We start from the raw sequence: 20574 nt of genomic DNA, 5'->3' as shown, positions 1-20574 counted from the left end.
ATGTGAATAGAAACCTGATGTAAAATAACGGTTAATCAAAAGAGAATTGCAGCATTTGATAACCCTAATTTTTCCAAATTATTAGGAGAGTAGTTATTAACCGTTATAAAATCCCATCCCATAACCTCCACTCCCCACTATCTCCCTCCTTTTCTCTCTCTGACACACACTGACACAGAGAGCTAAAAATAAGCCAACAGTATTTGTTAAGGTTAATTTCTACTGACATTCAAAGCTAGTAGAGTGGTAGTTAAAAGACAATCTTTCCTCAGATAGTCATTGTCTCTCTCTTTTAACTCACTCACAGCAACTTCAATTTTCCCTTCATATTTTCAACTGTATTCATCTCTTACGGTTTCGATTCTTGGCAGATTATCCAATTAATGGCGTTGAGCTACTACAACTCCAACTGGGACTCCTTTGCGCCGGCGGAATTAGGTGTTGATCTCTTCAACCCCGACGATTACTTGGTGGACCCCATCGACGCCTTCTGCAACTCTCTCCTCTCCGACGACTTACCTTTCGCCGATGATGGAATTCCCTTCGATTTCGATCATCTCAACTCCAACTACTTCCAATATAACAATGAGCCCTTTCCCCATTTCCCCAAACGCCAAAAGCTCTGCGATTCCCACCCATTCTACCAAGATTACTCCATCCCGGAATTTGTGCTTCCTCCGCCGCCGCCGCTACCAGCATTTCCGGCGGCGGGTTTCAGCATGGGGAGCTGCGAGAGCGTGAGGGTCAACAAAGAGGAGAGCTTGTCCGCGCAGACCGTCGCGGCGAGGCAGAGGCGGCGGAGGATCACGGCGAAGACGCAGGAGCTCGGGAAGCTGGTTCCCGGCGGCCAGAAGATGAACACGGCGGAGATGCTGCAATCCGCCTACAAATACATCAAATTCTTGCAGGCCCAAGTTGGACTACTCGAATTCCTCAAGGTACTATTTTAAATGGATAAAACTAAAATCATTTTGTTTAATTCCTAAGACTAACATGATCCATTCTTCTAGAAGGTCAACGAAGAAGAAGCATCGTCTGAAGGTGAAGAAGTGTTCCAGAAGCTTCTAGAATCTCCGTTGATTCAAGAGAAACTATACTCCACTGAGCATTGCTTGATTCCACAGAAGCTGTTGGAAAAGCATCCAATCGACATTTGCTGGAAAAGGGATCATTGATTTTAGCAAGCGGTTATGATTAACCGTTTCATTTCTAATTGTTTGAGTTTAGGCTAATCTTGATTAATGCTGTTTTTGTTTTAAGGCAACCTCTTCTTGCCTTCTGTTGATTAATTGCTTACAAATTAGGATGTTAGGCTAATTAGGCTCTTTACTTAAGGAAAAAAATGTTGTAATTTTTTTCTTAGTGTTAAGTTCTCCGGATCCTAACGTTATTGATTGATAAACAATGAGCATTGATTTATTTGATTATTGAGTAATCCCAAATGCAATTGATTGTGCATTTAGTTTTTTTATGTGTTTGTTTAAATCGTCTTAAATAAAATCTTAAAACCGCATTGAAATGGAATGCGCCGTTTATTATCACTTGGTTCACGATTTATTGCAGATTTCTTTTTTCCTATATAGAGGATTTTTATTAAATTCTAATTTTTCATCGGAAATTTGATATTTACTTATTTTGTTAATAATAGTAGACGGTTAGTTGGCATAGAAAAAGGAATTTAGGCAGTTTTTTTTGGAGTGATTATAGGGGACTCTGTTTCAATATTTCTTGGTGGTTAATTAATTCCATCAATTTCTTTCACGGACAATTTTATTTTTTATTTCCACAGTGTATTGATATTAGATTTATCAAATTGCATGATCCGTACTTCTATGTAAATCGGAAGAGTTAGAATAATGTATCCAGCTAGTTGCATCTTTTTTAAATAATATTTACTAGCAAGTTTGCAAATAATAATTTTAGTAAAATTAACCTTTACTTGATACTACAATACCATAATTTTAGCAAGTTGTATAATAATTTTATACTATGAGTTTTAGTTTTACAACTACCAAAATTTTACTTAGACATCACTAAAATTACCAACTCCATAGAAGTAAAATCTATTATGATCTCAGTGAAGCCTGCAAAACCATACATTAAGAATTTAGAAACCAATTAATGTAGAATGGCTGCAGAAGCTGAAAATGAATGAAGAATAAATCATTTCAATGATCAGTGATTACTTTCTCCATTCAGTGCTGATTGAAAAATGTGAGGTTTGTTTGATTTTTTTGGAAGAGAAATTATTGTTTGGCGTGTTTAATTTCCTTTAACTTGATTGTAATTTACATTTAACTAAATTTTAAAGTTTTTTCAAAAAGAATTTCGATACAAGCGCTGCAAAATGTGTATTGGGCTGGGCCTATTGGCTGAGCTGAGAAAAATTTAGTGTGTTTAAATCATAATTCGAAAATCTTGAAATTGGATTTTGATATTTAAATCTAATTCGAAATTAGATGCGTGAGTGTCATTACTACATACGAAATTGAAATTTTAGTCCCTCAATTTTGTCTCTGTAATATTTACAAGCCCTAACGTAAAATATTAGCACTAAAAGTTTATGAACTAAGTCCTAATATTCAAATAGTATTATCGAAAAAACTTTTGCAAATTTTAGAATACTTGTGTCATTTTTATATGTTCTTCTTCCTTCTCATTTCTTTCTTTTGTATAATGAAATATTATGGCTACCTACTACTAGATGGCATGGCTGAATTATGTGGTAAGTGTATTATGAAAAATACTAGTAAAAAAGTTTAAAATAGATGACATGGCTTATACAAACTAAGTAATTACGTGATTTCTGCCGCTAACAAATAGGTGATTGATTCATGATTGTTTGTTGTGAAAAACAATTCCACAGTTGTGTTGATCGAAAAGAACAAACAAATAGCAACAAGCCAAGAAGAGGAACGCAAGCAATTACGTGGTTCGGCGTAAGCCTACATCCACGGGCAGAATCTGGTGTGTTTCTTTATTGATCACTCAAGAACTTACAATTACAAGAACACTCAATGCTCTCAAGAATTACAAGATGAGAAACTCTCAACTCGCCCGAAAACTTCTTGCTTCGAGAGCGAACAACGCACAGCTGAGATATATCACTCTCTCTCTCTCGAATTCTCTTTTAATCGCTCTTGATTTCTGATGATGATTTGTCGTGAAGTCATCGCAGCTCTATTTGTACCGTTGAGCTCAATCAATTGAGCTCGAAGAACCGCCAACAAGCTTCTTCCAAAATCAGTTATAACTGTCCCCAACGGCTAGTTCCGGTTTTAGCTTCCAACGGCTATTTTCAAATTAGTACTTTCATGATCTTAATCTGGTCTTGATGAGCTCAAACACTAACAAATCCTCCACCTTGAGCGATTCAAGATCGACCACATCCAGTTCCACTTTTCTCCCGTACTCACAAATTTCGAACAACCCCAACCAAATCCAAGCAATGTCGAAACTTGGATCTTGGTAAGGCTTTAGTAAGTGCATCAGCTGCATTGTGCTCAGTGCTCACCTTTTCAATTCTGACTGCCCCCTTTTCAACTTCATCTCGAATAAAATGCAACCTCACGTCGATATGTTTGCTGCGTTCGTGATAAGTTTGATGCTTCGAGAGACAAATTGCGCTATTACTGTCACACTTAATCACAACACTTTCTTGCTTTACTCCAAAATCACCAACCATACCCTTAAGCCAGAAGCTTTCCTTCACCGCTTCAGCGAGTGCTATATACTCTGCTTCCGTCGTCGACAGAGCCACCACGGATTGGAGATTGGATTTCCAGCTCACCGCAGAGCCGAACAAGGTAAATATGTATCCAGATTGTGAGCGTCTATTATCAAGATTAGCTGCATAATCTGAATCACAAAACCCAACAATGCTATCCTTATTTCCTTCGTTTTCTGACTTGAACATTATTCCCAGATCACTACTTCCCTTGAGATACTTGAGAATCCCTTTCAAAGCCAACCAATGCTCTCTTCCTGGACAAGACATGTACCTGCTGACTACACTCACCGCATGAGAGATATCAGGCCTTGTGCATATCATCATATACATCACACTGCCAACTATGTTGGAGTAAGGTATCTGGCTCATCTCTTTCTCTTCTTGCTGATTTCTGGGACATTGTGATTTGGATAGCTTTGTCTGCTGTGATAATGGAGTTGATGTTGTTCTGCTTTTATCAATCTGATATTTTTGTAATACTTTCTGAATATACCCTCCTTGTGACAGCCATAACACCCTCTTATCATCATTTCTGCATATATCCATTCCCAAAATTCTGCTAGCACTTCCCAGATCTTTGATCTCAAATCCTTCTTTCAATAAGCTCTTTACTCTGTCCAACTCTTGTCTATCTGGCCCAGCAAGTAGTATGTCATCTACATACAATAGTAAATACACAGCTGGTCCCTCAGAGTTTGATTTAAAGTAGACACAACTGTCATACCTGGAACTTATGAATCCCATATTCTGCACATGCTCATCAAACTTAATGTGCCATTGTCTATTTGCTTGCTTCAAACCGTATAGGCTCCTTTTTAGTAAACAAACCTTATCCTCACTTCCATGCATCACAAATCCCTCTGGTTGATTCATGTATATGGTCTCCTCAAGATCTCCATGAAGAAAGGCAGTCTTCACATCAAGTTGGTCCAAAAACTAATTTCTTTGAGCAACTATAGCTAGCAAAATTCTGATTGAGGCATGCTTTACCACGGGAGAAAACACTTCATTATAGTCTATTCCCTCCTCTTGTGTGAAGCCCCGAGCCACCAGCCTAGCCTTGAACCTAATCTTGTTCCCAACCTCCACCTTTTTCTTGTATATCCATTTACAGCTCACTGGTTTCTGTGTGGTAGGTCTTTTCACAAGCACCCAGGTTTTGTTCTTGAGTAGAGATTGTATCTCCTCTATCATAGCTTCCATCCATTGTTTGCTTTCCTTAGATCTCATGGCTTCCTTGAAGGTTGCAGGCTCTGCATATTCTATGTTTTCTGCAACACATAATGCATATAACAAGTACTCTTCTTCACTGTATCTAGTTGATGGCTTAGGGGCTCTTCTGACTCTGTCTCTAGCCAGCATATACTCACTTAAGTCCTGCTGATCTCCCTCAGTATCCAAACCACCACCATCTGCTCCTTCTGGTTCATCAAGATTTTCTACCTGCTGATCTGATTCAGTCGCTCTACTGGCCCCAGAAACCTCCACCCGAACTGATCCCTCAGTCTCTTCAGGCTCTGAAATTTCTACTTCCATGAATCTCTCAGATTCTGGCTCCTTTCCAGACTGAGATGACCTATCTTGAGCCTTCTCCAGAAATGGCATTCTACTTTCTTCAAATTGCACATCTCTAGAAATCATGACCTTTTGATTGCCTGGCTCTATGCACCACAGCCGGTAGCCCTTCACTCCCTTTTGGTACCCAATCATCACACATCTCAAGGCTCTTGGCTCTAATTTACTTTGCCTGATGTGTGCATATGACATGCAGCCAAATATCCTCATATTCGAATAATCCATCACTCTCCCATGCCATCTCTGATCAGGAGTATCAAAACCTATAGCTGAAGAAGGACTTCTATTGATGAGAACTGCTGCCATACTCACAGCCTCACCCCAGAATCTTTTAGGCATTCCAGAGCTGAAAAGCATGCATCTAACACGCTCTAGGATGGTCCTATTCATACGTTCAGCAACCCCATTTTGTTGGGGATTACATGGAGCTGTTCTATGCCTCTTCACACCTCTCTGCTTGCAAAAAGAATCAAACTCACCACTCAAGAATTCCAGCCCGTTATCTGTTCTTAAACATTTCAAAGAACACCCTTTCTCCACTTCCACTTCTCTACACCACTCCTTGAATTTCATGAACGTCTCAGATTTTTCTTTCAAGATAAACACCCACAACTTCCTAGAAAAATCATCAATAATGGATAGGAAATACCTTCCCCCACCCAATGTAGTTGGTGTAGCTGGCCCCCACAAGTCACTGTGGGCATAGTCTAGTGGTGAAGTTGAGCTGTGGATTCCTCTTCCATAGGGGAGCTTCTTACTCTTGCCGAGCACACACTGTTCACACAACCCCAACTGCTCATTGGGATTTTCCAGTTTAATCAGCCCTCTCTTGGCCAATTCTTTGACTCCCACCTCTCCTAGGTGTCCAAGCCTGAGATGCCATGTTCTCAGATTCAGCACTTGTACCAAGTTTATTGATCCAGCAACCACACTAGCCTTTAGGTAATATAGACTTCTTCTTCTCTCAGCTATCATGACAACATCACCATTCTTGACAATATTCATCACTCCACCAGATAATATGCTGCTGTATCCAGCAGCATCCAAGACTCCAATAGAGATTAGATTCCTCTTGATCTCTGGAATGAACCTCACACCAGTGAGTAGTCTGACAGATCCATCATGAAGCTTGAGTCTTATGGTCCCTATCCCTCTGATTCTACATATCTGATCATTTCCTAACAAAACTGATCCAGTAGCCTCTCTGATCTCATCAAAATGGCCTTTGGTTGGGCACATGTGGAAGCTGCACCCTGAATCCATGATCCATGGAAGCTCCTCCATATTCTCAGCCACACACAAAGCCTCTGGGACTGCCAACTCTTCTGCAATATCAGCATTATTCTTGACATTCTCTTCCTCGGTCTGCTTCTTCTTCCAGGACCAACAATTTTTCTTTATGTGCCCCGGTTTCTTGCAGTAGTGGCATGACCTGCTCTCCTTCCATTCACCTGTCTTGTTCTTCCATGGCTTCTTTTGTGATCTCTTCTTTACATTCTTCTTATGATCAGTGACATTCAGACTCTCAGACACCATTTCAGTGGATTTAAGATTGGTTTTCTGGATCTCCTTGAGTCTCAAAGCAGAATATACCTCTTCATATCCAATCTTGGACTCCCTACCAAGAAGTATAGCATCCTTGAAGTGTTCATAGCTGGGAGGCAGAGAATTTAGCAACATCAGCGCCTTATCTTCATCTTTAATTTCTTCATCAATGTTCTCAAGATCATCGATGCACTTCCCAAATTCTTCAAGTTGTTCCAACACACCCTTTCCATCACCAATCTTGAATGTGAGAAGTTTATGTTTCAGATGCAGCCGATTTGCCAAGGACTTGGCCATGTACAATGACTCCAACTTGGACCAAACTCCAGCCGCTGTCTCTTCCTTCGAAACTTCTCTGAGGACTCTGTCATTGAGGTTGAGTATCAAGGTGCTATATGCCTTGTACTCTCTGTCTTGAGCCTTCGCCTTTTCTTTCTCATCAGGTTCAGGCTTTTCTCCTCAGTACTACCTCCACCATTTAGGATTTCCCACAAACCCTGTTGCATCAAGATTGCTTTCATCTTTAGCCTCCATAGGCCAAAATCATTTCGGCCTGTGAACTTCTCCACATCGAACCTTGCTGCAGCCATCATTCAAACTGATTGAACTCTTTCTTGAATCGCGAAGCACCAAGAAAAGAATTTTCCCAAACCTCACGCTTTCTCGATCAATTTCCAGAAGTAGTTCCCACAGACGGCGCCACGTTGTGAAAAACAATTCCATAGTTGTGTTGATCGAAAAGAACAAACAAATAGCAACAAGCCAAGAAGAGGAACGCAAGCAATTACGTGGTTCGGCGTAAGCCTACATCCACGGGCAGAATCTGGTGTGTTTCTTTATTGATCACTCAAGAACTTACAATTACAAGAACACTCAATGCTCTCAAGAATTACAAGATGAGAAACTCTCAACTCGCCCGAAAACTTCTTGCTTCGAGAGCGAACAACGCACAGCTGAGATATATCACTCTCTCTCTCTCGAATTCTCTTTTAATCGCTCTTGATTTCTGATGATGATTTGTCGTGAAGTCATCGCAGCTCTATTTGTACCGTTGAGCTCAATCAATTGAGCTCGAAGAACCGCCAACAAGCTTCTTCCAAAATCAGTTATAACTGTCCCCAACGGCTAGTTCCGGTTTTAGCTTCCAACGGCTATTTTCAAATTAGTACTTTCATGATCTTAATCTGGTCTTGATGAGCTCAAACACTAACATTTGTGAAATTTGTTTTTATCTGATTATTATGAATCTGTTTTTGGGCGGTGGTTTCAAACGAAGCTGAACGTTGATGATGTAGAAAATAGTTTTTGGTTAGGTATTTCGAATTATTACTTTAAAATGATAAATTGGTTGTTTTTAGATGGCTGTGTATTTAGAATTGGTGACTGATCCATGAGAGAACAAAGGAGCTGAAAGCTCAATGTCCCAGGTTTGTTAGTGATCGATACCCCTGGGCACGAATGTTTCAACAAATTGCACTCTAGAGTGATCTATCTTGCCGTTTTAGTTGTTAATATGATGCATGATGGGTTGGAACCACAGACAATCTTTTGAAAAGGGGAAATACAGACTTTGTAATTGCCTTGAACCAAGTGAGTCAGCTTGTATCGCTTCGTACTACCTATGCTGTTCCGCTGTTTGTTTTCATTGTGTATTTTCTGTTTGGCAATTGAAACCTCAATTAGAGCATTGCTAATGCCCCACTCCATTGGGGAGATCAGAGTCAAGGTGAAACTTCATACTCTATTATTGCTAAGCTACCTATTTTTGCATGCAAGTATTCCCATTCCCATTATTTCTTTACAGGGAAAGTATTTGCATCACAAAGAAACCAAGGCTGCTGCACAGGTAACTGTGATGTGATTGATTTGTTTCTTCTGTTGCATTGGCTAATACTTCTCTCCCTTTCTTTCTCCAGAGACTTGAGCATGCTAGTGCAGGAGCTGGTCTGTATGTTGTAGGCCCTAATGAGAGTATCAAAAAATCTGCTATGGAGTATGTAAATGAGGATATCAAAAAGTGGTAAAGGGGTTTTTCTTCACTTGGGTCTTTAGAAGCATTGCTGGACTTTTTGGAGACTCCGGCAGTTAACATACCCGCCAGCGCTATAAGTAATGGTCCAGTACACATGAAGGATGTGAAGAAGGTGATTGCCATGCGTGATAAGAAAAAGGAATATGGGACTATACTAGCTTTTGATGTTAAAGTAACAACAGAGGCTCGGGAACAACATGGTGTAAAAATTTTCAGCGCTGACATTATATACCACCTTTTCGATCAATTCAAGACTTACATAGACAATCTTAAGGAGGAAAAGAAGAGGGAAGCTGCGGAGGAAGCAGTTTTCCCTTGTGTTTGTACATACTCTCTACTAGAAAATCAGTTGAGGCACTCCGAGAAAACTACTTGGTTTGTACATACTCTCTACTAGATTTCCATCAACGCTAAACCTCACTCACTGCTATCCTATCCATTGATGTTCAGGACCAATTGTCTGCTCAAGATAATAGACTACTTACCAACTTAGACAAACTCTTCCAGGAGATACTGCCATCAGTCGTCGTCTATAATGGTGTTGAATGATATCCATTAGTTCAGTAAACTTTTCAAGTTTTCTTATGTCTTCTGCACATGTTTTGGGGATCCAACATTCTCATGTGAAAAGATTTTGATTCTTGAGGATTTTTTTTTAACTTAAAGATGGATGTTCATTCTTTATTTCTTTGTATTAATTCATCAGTCACTATTTGGATTTTGATTCATTGTGTTGTTCTTCTTGAGCTTGTTTTGCTTATTGAATAAAAATTATTTATTGTTCACTTATCATCAATTAAGTAAGCCAGCAAGATTTTCCCATAACTTCTTAATAGTATAAAAATTTTATCAAGTGAATCAGAGAAAGACTTTTGTTAACGTTAATAATAGCTATCATTCCAACTTATTAGTTACTTTAAACATAATTTTTGGAATTCAACTTAAAATTCAAACATTTTTGTGACCGGTGGTAGTACCCAATGATTTTCAACTTTATTGTAGTACTTTCAAAGTGATTAATGCAAACTTTGCCTTTTACAAATACATATTCGGTTTTAAAAACTTAATTCTTTCAACCTAGGCAGAAATTATGAACACAGATTTCCATTCTCCTTCGAGTTTCTTCAAAACAGAATACTATGAGCTGGAGATGTAGATAATATGAGTGAAGCACACACAAAATTAATGGGGTTTTACATAGAAATATCTTGTTCAGCAATGGATTATCATCTTCCTCATTCCTTCACTCTTATCTGATGATGCCAGGTCTGTTGACATGTTTCTTTGATTTCGAATTAATAGTTTGCTTCGGCAGATCAGTCGTTAATGCATACATCTTTACAGCAAACAATTGACCGGGGAATCCCTTTTGATCCTGATAGCAAATGTACGAACGAAACTCCAATGAATTCATGTTTGTGAATTCAGAAATATTGCATAGATGCTAGACTAGAATTCAGATGTACCTTCATTTTGAGAATGTTTAGACCACATTTTTTAAAGAGCTGCTTGAAGTACGAGTCGGATCTTGTAATGCTCTTGTCTTGGTTATCCAACACGAAGCCTGCCGAACGAGAATTGGCATCAGATTCACTGTAGAAACAGCGATGAAACTAGCTGTTTCATATGTTAAGATCATAAGCGTGTATCCGCGAAGCAGGAAATTGATAGATCGTATCCTTACCACTCCTTGCAATGTTCTCCTTCAAAATAAATAGGCCACCCTGTTTAAGACCACCCTGTACATTCCATTGATAAAACATCAGATAATGATTTACGAAAATCAAATAATAGGCTACAGATACATGAAATTTTTTATAACTAATCATGTTTTAGACATTAACTTGTATTCTCGGCTAAGATAATCTGCATAATATGAAATAATTCTTCCAATTTTGCCTGGAGATAAATTTCAAGCTCTGAAAATATTAAGATGCATGCTCGTATATGTAAGCACACTAGGTTAAAAGACAAAGCTACTTAGCCTAGAAGATTCAAGAAAAATAGGAATGGGTTGGTAAATCTGAATGGTCATTGCCAGTATAGATGAGCGTGGGAGACCTTTTAAAACGGACAGATTAGATGATTACTTATACTCACTTACGACAGAAATAGTTTAGCACTAGGAAGACCAATTAATACTATTGTCAAATGAGAGGGGAACAATTAGTCTATTACCTTAGCTCTGTCGAAGAATGACATAAGGTCATCATCTGAAAGATGCCCAATACACCATTGGATCCATATAATGTCGTACCTTTCTGCCTCGGGAGTAAATTCCTAAAATAAGACTTGGAAAAAGCTCAGCAAACAAAGAATGTACATAAGTTGAGAAAAAGAAACAAGGTTATATTGATTGTCTATCAACCGAGAAAAGTTTACATCATAAAGTAAAACAAGGGCATCCAAAACTATATAAAGGAGACCAAAAAATACATAGAGAGAGTATTAGAGTTTCCGACAATTATTGCAATATGTATAACTAATCACAATAAGCTAATAAGTTTAACAACCATGGCATTTCCATTTTCCACCGGATTATACGTTTTGTCTCCACTCTCCATGTAAATCATGCATATCTAAACTGAAGATTAACTAAACAATATGAAAACCAAAAGCAAACTACATCTTGCCTGAAGAGAAACACAGAAGAAGTTCACAGCCTTATGATCATCTGTGACCATCAAGTTTTCTGGGGCCAAATTTTCCCGAGCGGTATCTAGAAAATGAGAAACAGGCTCGAGAAGGTCAACCTGGATTGAAACATACCATTTTCACAACAATGTCAAGACATCACAGATTTTAGCTTTCAGTATGTGTTATATACAACTACAACTGAGAAAGGAACAAAGTGACGAGGAGAAGAGAAGATGCGAGTACGAGTGGAAAGATCACCTCATTAAAATATCTAATAAGAAGATTCTTGGTGATCCTGCCAATCCCGGAGCCACAATCTGCAGGTACAAAATAAAAAATCAAACCTCCAACAAACTCAAGCAATCTTCACAACAAAATCTTTGGGAGAATACAAATCATAGAATTTCTAGCTGCTTCCGTTAAAACACATAATCCAAGCTAATTACCAATATACTTGGATGGATCAATAGCCGTCTGTGTAACTAACTACTAACAACTTTGCAACGCATTCATAAAAATTCAAGCTTTTTTCACTCTAGCTACTATTCTTGGAAGAGGGCAGAAAAAATACCAAGAGTAACAAGACGTCTTCCTTTGCCAGCATCAGGAAATCGTTCCGCCAAAATCGAGTTCAAAAATGCCTCACTACATTTTATATCAGGTTTATTCACATGTCCGTACCCTCCCAGCACTCCATCCACCGTCGCCTCCACACCCTTCTCTTCCAAAAAAAAAAATCAAACAAAGCTCACATTTTTCATCAACTAAACAAAATAATTGCAAAAGTAGCCTTCCATTTTTCTTCTATCTCAAACATAAACCCTAACAAGCACAGCTCACTGACCTGCCAGTAGCCGACCCCTTCCGAATACCACTGCGATTTCTTGAGGGGGTCGCCGTCCCCCACAGCTTCCCGCCACATCTCCTCCGCGCTAGTGAATGCGCGGCCGTCCGAGTCCACTCCACCGCCGTCCATCTGGATACAGTTCAGATTACTAATTCCAACTCTCGTCAAATTGGATTTGTGCGGTGACGATGATGGGGGGATTTGGGGGATTAGGATTCTGTGCAGTAGGTGATGGTACATCCTGGTTTTATGGCTTCATTCTGTTGTACCATTAGAAAATTGGATGGACAATATTGGGCTTATTTTACGGCCCAAATAAGGCCCAAGCCAATTTTTCAATTTAAAAATGATGATTAAATGGAATTCCGCCAATTTGTTAGAAATGCAAAGCAGAAATGCCTCAGTTTCGTTAGCGAATTTGCTGCAAAATTGCATAGATAATAAAGCTTACAAGGCAGGAAAAACCATCCAAGCTCAGATTTTTCGCACCTACCAATTTTCAAATACTTTTCTGGTGAATCGCCTGATTGAGCTATACTCAAAATGCGGCCACACCCAGGCCGGCCGCCGCCTGTTCGACGAAATGCCTCACAGAAACATATTCTCCTATCACGCTATTTTAGATTCTTACTGCAAATTAAATGATGTCGGTAATGCATTTGAAGTGTTTGATCAAATGCCGGAGAGGAACGCAGTTTCTTGGAACTTGATTATTAGTATGCTGTCAAGAAATGGTCTTGAGGATAAGGCCTTGGCGGGTTACTACGCGATGAGGTTGAATTATTTCGTGCCCACCCGCTTCACATTGGCCAGTGTATTGAGTGCTTGTGGGGGTTTGGGCAAATTGGAGTGTGGGAGGGAGTGCCATGGACTTGCTACGAAGCTCGGACTAAACGCGAATTTGTATGTCGGGAATGCTTTGTTGGGAATGTATATGAAGTGTGTTTCTATAGAAGATGCGGTTATGGTGTTTGGGGACTTGCCGGAGCATAATGAGGTGTCGTTCACTGCAATGATGGAGGGGTTGGTAGGAGCTGATCGCGTGGATGAAGCGTTTGATATGTTTGGATTGATGCATCGAAAGAGGATCATAGATTGTGTGTCTCTTTCAAGTGTGTTGAGTGTTTGTTCCAAATGTGAATTTGGTGTAGATGATGATGGCAACGAAGGGAAAAGGCATGTGATGCATGGAGCACAGGTACACGGGCTTCTTGTTAAAGTTGGTTTCTTGGGAGATTTGCACTTGAACAACTCGTTGCTTAACATGTATGCAAAGCTTGGATGTATGGACTGTGCAGAGATGTTGTTCAACAGTATGTCTCAAGTCAGTGTTGTTTCGTGGAATGTTATGATCGCAGGATATGCCAAGGGATACCATTTGCAGAGGGCGATCGAGTGTATGGAGAGAATGCAGAGCTGTGGGGTTGAGCCTGATGAGGTGACATGTGTTAATATGCTTGCTGCGTGCTTGAGAAGTGGTGATGTTGAAACGGGGCTTCGAATTTTCAATGGTATGTCGGTGCCAAGTTTGGCCTCGTGGAATGCTATGTTATCGGGCTATTCCCAGAACGAATACCACAGGGAGGCGGTGATGCTCTTTAGAGAGATGCAGTTTAGAAAAGTGAGGCCTGATCGAACTACGTTTGCTATAATTCTCAGTTCTTGTGCTTCCATGGGACTTTTAGAGAGTGGGAAGCAGATTCATGCTGCCTTGTGGAAAGCTGAGCTTTCGATGGACTTGTATGTTACGAGTGGACTGATTGCTGTTTACTCAAAATGTAGTAAAATAGAAGTTGCAAAAGCTATCTTCAACATGGCTCCCAAATATGATATAGTGTGTTGGAATTCAGTGTTGTCAGGTTTATCCCTTAATTCAATGGATGCAGAGGGTTTTAACTTTTTCAGGCGAATGGTACGTGAAGGCATGCTACCGACTGAGTTTTCTTATGCTAGCACACTGAATTGTTGTTCGTCTTTGTCATCTCTCTCACAAGGGAGGCAGATTCATGGTCTGATAGTGAAAGAAGGACACTCAAATAATGTTTATGTCGGAACTGCTCTGGTTGACATGTACAGCAAATGTGGCGACGTGGATGGGGCCAGACGGTTCTTTAATATGATGGTCTGTCAAGATTTAGTCACGTGGAATGAGATGATACATGGTTATGCTCAGAATGGGCGCGGAGAAGATGCTGTTGATCTATTTAGGGACATGATCATAGCTAGTATTGAACCTGATCACATAACTTTTGTTGCTGTCTTAACTGCCTGCAGTCATTCTGGATTAGTAGATACTGGTTTAAAGGTGTTCAAATCAATGCAGCAAGAATATGATGTGGAGCCGCTTAGTGATCACTACACTTGCATAGTCGACACCTTGGGCCGTGCTGGCCGGTTCAATGAAGTTGAAGAAATCATAGAAAAGATGCCATACAAAGATGATCTCATTGTTTGGGAGGTATTACTGAGCTCTTGCAGGGTTCATGGCAATGTGAACTTGGCAAGAAGGGCTGCAGACGAGCTTTTCCGTTTGGACAGTGGTAACTCTGCCCCGTATTCCCTCCTAGCCAATATGTATTCCTCATTAGATAGATGGGATGATGTTAAAGATGTCAGAGATATAATGGGAAGGCAGCAGGTCTCCAAAGAACCAGGCTACAGTTGGGTTTGAAACTGGCAGCTGTTGTTCGGGAACGATGATGCCCAGACATCTGTTGAAGGAGATGCAAGATCAAAGATTGGCTCCCAGTTTCAATCAACACTGAATGGAGAAAATAATCATTGATCATTGAAATGGTTTATTCTTCATTCATTTTCAGCTTTTGCAGCCATTTCCATTGGTTTCTAAATTCTTGATGTTTGCTTTGCAGGCTTCACTGAGATCATAATAGATTTACTTCTATGGAGTTGGTAATTTTAGTGGTGTCAAAGTGAAATTATGATCTCAAATAAACTATTTTTTTCATTATTCAATGTATTGTAGTTGTAATTGTAATACCAAGTGAGGGTTGTACTATTATTTGCAAACTTGTTAGTAAATATTAATGTAACTCCTCCGATCTACATGGAAGTACGGATCATGCAATTTGATAAATCAAAATATCAAGACATAGTGGAACTAAAAAATTATAAAATAAATTAGTTCGTGTGGAGGAAAAATTTGGTTAAATTAATTATGCACCAAGAAATATTAAAACAGAGTGTCCTACAATCACTCAAAAAATTAACTGCTTAGTTTCCTTTGACTATGCCAAATACGTATGTTGTTTTTTGAAGAACCAACTACCAAGAAAACTTGCTAATTTCCGATGAATGATTATAAATTATTAGGAAACCCTACGTCTTGAAATAAAATTAATCTAAAATAAATTGCGAGCCGAGTGATTATAAACGGTGCATTCCTTTCATTGCGGTCTCAAGATTTTATTTATGACGAATTTAAACAGACACACTAAATTCTAGTAGTAAATGCACAATCAATTGCATTTGGGATTACTCAATAATCAAATAAATCAATGCTTGTTTATCAATCAATAAGGTTAGGATCAGGAGAACTTACAGTAAGAAAAAAAATACAGCATTTTTTCCTGAAGTAAAGAGCCTAATTAGCCTAACATCCTACTCCAATTTGTAAAGAACTAAACAACATAAGGCAGGCAAGAAGAGGTTGCCTTAAAACAATAAAAACATTTAATCAAGAATAGCCTAAACTAAAACAATTAAAAATGAAACGGTTAATCATAACCGCTTGCTTGCTTGCTTGGTAAAATCAATGATTTGGATAGTTTTCCACCAGCTTATGTGGAATCAGGCAATGCTCAATAGAGTAGAGCTTCTCTTGAATCAATGGAGATTCTAGAAGATTCTGGAACACTTCTTCACCTTCACCTTCACCTTCACCTTCACCTTCACCTTCACATGATGCTTCCTCTTCGTTGACCTTCTAGAAGAATGGACCATGTTAGCAAAGATTCATACAGATGAATATTCTTAGGAATTGAAGAAAATGATTAGTTTTGTCCATTTAAAATAGTACCTTGAGGAATTCGAGTAGTCCAACTTGGGCCTGCAAGAATTTGATGTATTTGTAGGCGGATTGCAGCATCTCCGCCGTGTTCATCTTCTGGCCGCCGGGAACCAGCTTCCCTAGCTCCTGCGTCTTCGCCGTGATCCTCCGCCGCCTCTGCCTCGCCGCGACGGTCTGCGCAGACAAGCTCTCCTCTTTGTTGACCCTCACGCTCTCGCAGCTCCTCATGTTGAAACCCACCGCTGGAAATGCTGGCAACGGCGGCGGCGGCGGAGGAAGAACAAATTCCGGGATGGAGTAATCTTGGTAGAATGGGTGGGAATCGCAGAGCTTTTGGCGTTTGGGGAAATGGGGAAAGGGATCATTGTTATATTGGAAATAGTTGGAGTTGAGATGATCGAAGTCGAAGGGAATTCCATCATCGGCAAAAGGTAAGTCGTCGGAGAGGAGAGAGTTGCAGAAGGCGTCGATGGGGTCCACCAAGTAATCGTCGGGGTTGAAGAGATCAACACCTAATTCCGCCGGCGCAAAGGAGTCCCAGTTGGAGTTGTAGTAGCTCAACGCCATTAATTGGAATTGGATACTATATTAATCTGCCAAGAATCGAAACCGTAAGAGATGAATATAGTTGGAGGGAAAATTGAAGTGTGAGTTAAAACTTAAAAGAGAGAGACAATGACTACCTGAGGAAAGATTGTGTCTTTTAACTACTACTCCTACTTCTACTAGCTTTGAATGTCAGTAGAAATAAACCTAAACAAAAATAGGCTTATGTTTAGCTCTGTGTTGTGTGTATGTCACAGAGAGAGATAGTGAGGGGGAGAGATAATGGAGAGTGGAGGTTATGGGATGGGATTTTTATAACTGCTAACAACCACCGTGTAATTAGGAAATATAATTAGCAATAATTGACTGCATTCTACATTGAGTAACCTTTTTTTACATCAGCTTCTTTTATTCTCCTTTATTTTATTATCTTTTTTAAGTATTTTAATGAATGAAAAACATCTGATAAGTAAAAAAGAAAAGAAAAAGAATAGTAGTACTGTGCTAGCCAAATTAATTGTGCGAAAAAAATAGATTACTGAAGTTTTATCCTCTTCCATTGTGTTTCAGCAAGCTGCATGCTCAATTCACCATTGTCGAAGGCGGAAGCTTGAGATGCCTCCTACGGCGCTCCTCCACCGGCCACCACCTCCGCCGCCGTGCCTCGTTGCTTCCAACACTTGGCTAAATTTGCTATCTTTGAAATGCCCCAGCGCTTTCTTGCCCTACTCTGCTGAATTTGTCTCAGGAATTGCGTTAAAAAGTAATGGGTTTCGATGTTTTTCTCACCCCCCTTTATCCAAGCCAACAGGTATTCTTCACTCACTTTATATTCTCCTCTCTTTCTTTCTTAATTGTAATTTCTTGGCTTTTCTATCGGTTGAATTAGCAGTCGATATGGATGTGGAGAAAACCGAATCAGCTAAATTGAAGCAAAAAATTGAGGCCCTCGGAGTAAAGTTCGAATCTTGCACACCTGGCCAGTTTGATCTCTTGTATTGTCCTAAGGTATTTTTACTTATACTTTTGGAAAAATAAATCTCTATTGCTGGATAAGTTACTGTGTTCTATTATAATTCATCGATTTCTCTTAGTTGTTTAGATGATCCCGTGATCACTCTAAAATTGATTGAGAATGTCTTAGGCTTGTACCACTTTTTTTTTATCAAAAAGATGTGTAGTTGGTCTCATAGTGTAAGATATGATTTTCACCATTTCCAGAACTCTGCCTATGACTGTCTTGTTATCTGTTAATGTTGATGGATTCTTCCTTTGCATCAGTGCAAAGGGGGGCAGTCGATTCAGAGGACGCTGTCGTTTCACATCAGCCAAAGTTGGTGAGTTGCATTTTGGATGGTTATGGTAAATTAGTTGATTTTTTGGAACATTTGCTGATATATACGAAAACAGGAGTTATGCGATTTGGAGGTGTTTTGATCTTCAATGTGGATGGGCCGGCCAGGTTTCGTGATATATGGTTTAGATTACTTCTCCTTAACTACTCTTTTTGAGCCGTGCTCCCGTTTGCGGATGGTAACCTTGGTTCCAGGTCTTTGCAGACAACAATAAAGAAAATCCTCATGTCAGCTGGGAAAATCTGAGGCTTGAGCCTTTGGATGATAAGGTATGACAGTCATTTTTTGCTGCACAGCTTTGCTATTTGAAAAATGTGGAGATTAGGCTCTCTGTAGCTTTAATTAACACGGGCACGATTATTGATGATACGTTTCCTTTTGGTATGGTGCAGTTGCTTGGATACTTTGCTGAAAGAATGATATCAAAGGAAACACTGCAGAGGAATAATGTCATGCAAGTTGTTGGTGGAAAGGTAAGAAACCATTTTTACAATTAACTCATTCCATCGTATATTACTAAATCGAGTGAAACTTATAAACTTCCTGGTCTCAATTTCAACTATCTTGGTGATGGAGATTCTTATATCTTGTTTGATGATGTCGATAACAATCTCTTTGCATTTTTATTGAGGCAATTCGATGTGTTAAGGAATACTAAGTTTGTTCTCTTCAATGCAGAAAATCATTGCTTTTCCTTATAGACGAAATGGACAGCATGTTGGCTGCAAATACCGCACTCTTGATAAAAAGTTCTGGCAGGTATTCCCATTTAATTCCAAGGCCCTAACTTCTTGCTTTCTGGAATGAACGATACATGGTCAGTTATAGTACTTTTCTTGATATTTGCCATGAATTTTCAGGGGAGAAATACGGAGAAGATGTTATATGGGATCGATGACATTGTGGATGCAGATGAGATCATTATTGTATGCACTTGATTACTTAAAGTTCTCTATTGTTATCTCCTTATTTTCACTACTCTGACCTCTCCCTTCCGTTCAGGTTGAAGGCGAAATAGACAAGCTATCAATCGAAGAAGCTGGTTATTGCAATTGTGTCAGTGTTCCTGACGGTGCACCACAGACAGTTTCAGTCAATAAAATACCATCAAAAGAAAAGGTTACTATCAATGTTGAAATTATTATTTTTTAACGGTTGCCTTTTTAGTAAATTCACTTGTATCGTTGTGTTTTCATTTCATCAGGACACTGCCTTTCAATACTTGTGGAACTGCATAGACTACTTCAAAAAGGTTTGAGATATTCTAGAACAACGAGAGTAACAATAATAGCATACTTAAATTTGCATGAACATGAGATTCTTGCATTTCTTGATCTTTCTTTCAGGCGTCTCGTATAATCCTGGCAACTGATGGCGATGCACCTGGCCAAGCTTTAGCTGAAGAGCTCGCCCGTCGTCTTGGGAAAGAAAGGTTATATTAGGGCATGATCTTGCCTCATCAAACGTTGTATTTCCTTGCATCGTGTCACGTTTAAAAAACATTAAAAAAGGCTATCCTTTTCGCTGATTTCTACGTTTCTTTTGCTTTCCATTAGATGCTGGCGTGTGCATTTGCCAAGGAAAGATGAGAGCAGCTCGTTCAAAGATGCAAACGAGGTTTGATTACTAGTGTTTTAAACGATCTTTCGTTTCCAGAGTCCCGTTTTTAGTAATGATTGACCTCTTTCTTCGGTATAAAAAGTCCTCAAATTATGTTATCTTGTTATGCAGGTTCTAAAGAGTCTTGGTGCAGATGCTCTAAGAGCTGCAATTGACAAAGCAGAGTTATATTAGATGCTTAATTTAGAGTAATCAGGTGTAGCTGTTTGACGAACTTGTGTAAGCTAGATTTTGATTATTTTTAAGGGGATCTAGATTTTGATTGTGTGAGGATGATTTGATCTAAAAAATATTCAATTGGTAATTCAATTTGACTACATTGGCAACTGATGCAGCAACAGCCTTACTGCCCGTGCTCTGTCACTGCGATTATGCGACCCCTTTGCCTTAAGTTGCGAGGCTATTTTGTCTAGTTCCGTAGAGAGAGTTGTCTCGCGCATCTATATATTTTCTAGAAACACATGTACAAGGAGTACTTTTTTTATTTATTTAAATGTATGTACGAGAGTTTACTCTTGACCTTCCGGCAACTCTTGCCAATGCCGGAAGGTCAAGGCAGTTGGTGACCTGTTGATGACAAGAGAACTGACCACTAAAGCCATGGTGAACTACGGTTATAACTATAACAGTTCTAACGTAGCGAAATTCCTTGTCGTGTAT

At 39.4% G+C, this 20574-nt stretch overlaps 5 protein-coding genes across 7 annotated transcripts; 3 read left to right on the top strand and 2 right to left on the bottom strand.

The window, feature by feature from the left end:
* Nucleotides 1–228: 228 nt before the first annotated feature.
* On the top strand, nucleotides 229–1175 carry LOC121768643 (transcription factor bHLH52-like). The gene is made up of 2 exons (XM_042165176.1): nucleotides 229–938; nucleotides 1011–1175. Exons 1-2 carry the CDS (start codon nucleotides 384–386, stop codon nucleotides 1173–1175), a joined length of 720 nt encoding a protein of 239 aa, XP_042021110.1. The 5' UTR covers nucleotides 229–383.
* An 8678-nt stretch (nucleotides 1176–9853) lies between these two features.
* Nucleotides 9854–12606, bottom strand: LOC121769412 (alpha N-terminal protein methyltransferase 1-like). The gene is made up of 8 exons (XM_042166213.1): nucleotides 12364–12606; nucleotides 12091–12235; nucleotides 11778–11836; nucleotides 11516–11635; nucleotides 11061–11162; nucleotides 10567–10621; nucleotides 10349–10446; nucleotides 9854–10257 (listed from the first exon to the last, which is right to left on the bottom strand). Exons 1-8 carry the CDS (start codon nucleotides 12604–12606, stop codon nucleotides 10132–10134), a joined length of 948 nt encoding a protein of 315 aa, XP_042022147.1. The 3' UTR covers nucleotides 9854–10131.
* Nucleotides 12607–12748: 142 nt separating this feature from the next.
* Nucleotides 12749–15417, top strand: LOC121766310 (pentatricopeptide repeat-containing protein At4g20770). Its single transcript, XM_042162563.1, has 2 exons — nucleotides 12749–15162; nucleotides 15237–15417. The coding sequence occupies exon 1, from the start codon at nucleotides 12749–12751 to the stop codon at nucleotides 15035–15037; it is 2289 nt and encodes a 762-aa protein (XP_042018497.1). The 3' UTR covers nucleotides 15038–15162; nucleotides 15237–15417.
* Nucleotides 15418–15920: 503 nt separating this feature from the next.
* Nucleotides 15921–17183, bottom strand: LOC121769534 (transcription factor bHLH53-like). 2 transcript variants are annotated; one of them, XM_042166370.1, is made up of 3 exons: nucleotides 17077–17183; nucleotides 16403–16986; nucleotides 15921–16309 (listed from the first exon to the last, which is right to left on the bottom strand). In XM_042166370.1, exons 2-3 carry the CDS (start codon nucleotides 16958–16960, stop codon nucleotides 16136–16138), a joined length of 732 nt encoding a protein of 243 aa, XP_042022304.1. In that variant the 5' UTR covers nucleotides 16961–16986; nucleotides 17077–17183; the 3' UTR covers nucleotides 15921–16135. The 2 variants fall into 2 exon arrangements, with proteins under 2 accessions (XP_042022304.1, XP_042022306.1); XM_042166372.1 differs by having other exon boundaries at nucleotides 15921–16306.
* A 357-nt stretch (nucleotides 17184–17540) lies between these two features.
* Nucleotides 17541–20231, top strand: LOC121769533 (primase homolog protein-like). 2 transcript variants are annotated; one of them, XM_042166369.1, is made up of 13 exons: nucleotides 17541–17750; nucleotides 17832–17947; nucleotides 18221–18276; nucleotides 18350–18401; nucleotides 18489–18563; nucleotides 18687–18767; nucleotides 18973–19053; nucleotides 19155–19220; nucleotides 19297–19413; nucleotides 19499–19546; nucleotides 19641–19726; nucleotides 19851–19911; nucleotides 20026–20231. In XM_042166369.1, exons 1-13 carry the CDS (start codon nucleotides 17555–17557, stop codon nucleotides 20086–20088), a joined length of 1098 nt encoding a protein of 365 aa, XP_042022303.1. In that variant the 5' UTR covers nucleotides 17541–17554; the 3' UTR covers nucleotides 20089–20231. The 2 variants fall into 2 exon arrangements, with proteins under 2 accessions (XP_042022303.1, XP_042022302.1); XM_042166368.1 differs by having other exon boundaries at nucleotides 17829–17947.
* Nucleotides 20232–20574: the final 343 nt, after the last annotated feature.

Source organism: Salvia splendens, chromosome 15 (assembly GCF_004379255.2).
Source record: "Salvia splendens isolate huo1 chromosome 15, SspV2, whole genome shotgun sequence".
Taxonomy (NCBI): Eukaryota; Viridiplantae; Streptophyta; class Magnoliopsida; order Lamiales; family Lamiaceae; genus Salvia; species Salvia splendens.
This window is presented reverse-complemented; position numbering and strand designations above follow the sequence as displayed.

Bases quoted from the DNA above. Each gene is read 5' to 3' on its own strand.
- LOC121768643 (XM_042165176.1), top strand. From the start codon at position 384: ATGGCGTTGAGCTACTACAACTCCAACTGGGACTCCTTTGCGCCGGCG. The intron at 939-1,010 runs GTACTATTTTAA...CCATTCTTCTAG, and splicing joins GACTACTCGAATTCCTCAAG to AAGGTCAACGAAGAAGAAGC.
- LOC121769412 (XM_042166213.1), bottom strand. From the start codon at position 12,606: ATGTACCATCACCTACTGCACAGAATCCTAATCCCCCAAATCCCCCCA. The intron at 11,163-11,515 runs GCAAGATGTAGT...GTCTTATTTTAG, and splicing joins TCTTCTGTGTTTCTCTTCAG to GAATTTACTCCCGAGGCAGA. The intron at 10,447-10,566 runs GTAAGGATACGA...CTCGTTCGGCAG, and splicing joins GGAGAACATTGCAAGGAGTG to GCTTCGTGTTGGATAACCAA.
- LOC121766310 (XM_042162563.1), top strand. From the start codon at position 12,749: ATGCAAAGCAGAAATGCCTCAGTTTCGTTAGCGAATTTGCTGCAAAAT.
- LOC121769534 (XM_042166370.1), bottom strand. From the start codon at position 16,960: ATGGCGTTGAGCTACTACAACTCCAACTGGGACTCCTTTGCGCCGGCG. The intron at 16,310-16,402 runs GTACTATTTTAA...CCATTCTTCTAG, and splicing joins GACTACTCGAATTCCTCAAG to AAGGTCAACGAAGAGGAAGC.
- LOC121769533 (XM_042166368.1), top strand. From the start codon at position 17,555: ATGCCTCCTACGGCGCTCCTCCACCGGCCACCACCTCCGCCGCCGTGC. The intron at 18,277-18,349 runs GTGAGTTGCATT...ATACGAAAACAG, and splicing joins TTTCACATCAGCCAAAGTTG to GAGTTATGCGATTTGGAGGT. The intron at 19,414-19,498 runs GTTACTATCAAT...TCATTTCATCAG, and splicing joins AAATACCATCAAAAGAAAAG to GACACTGCCTTTCAATACTT.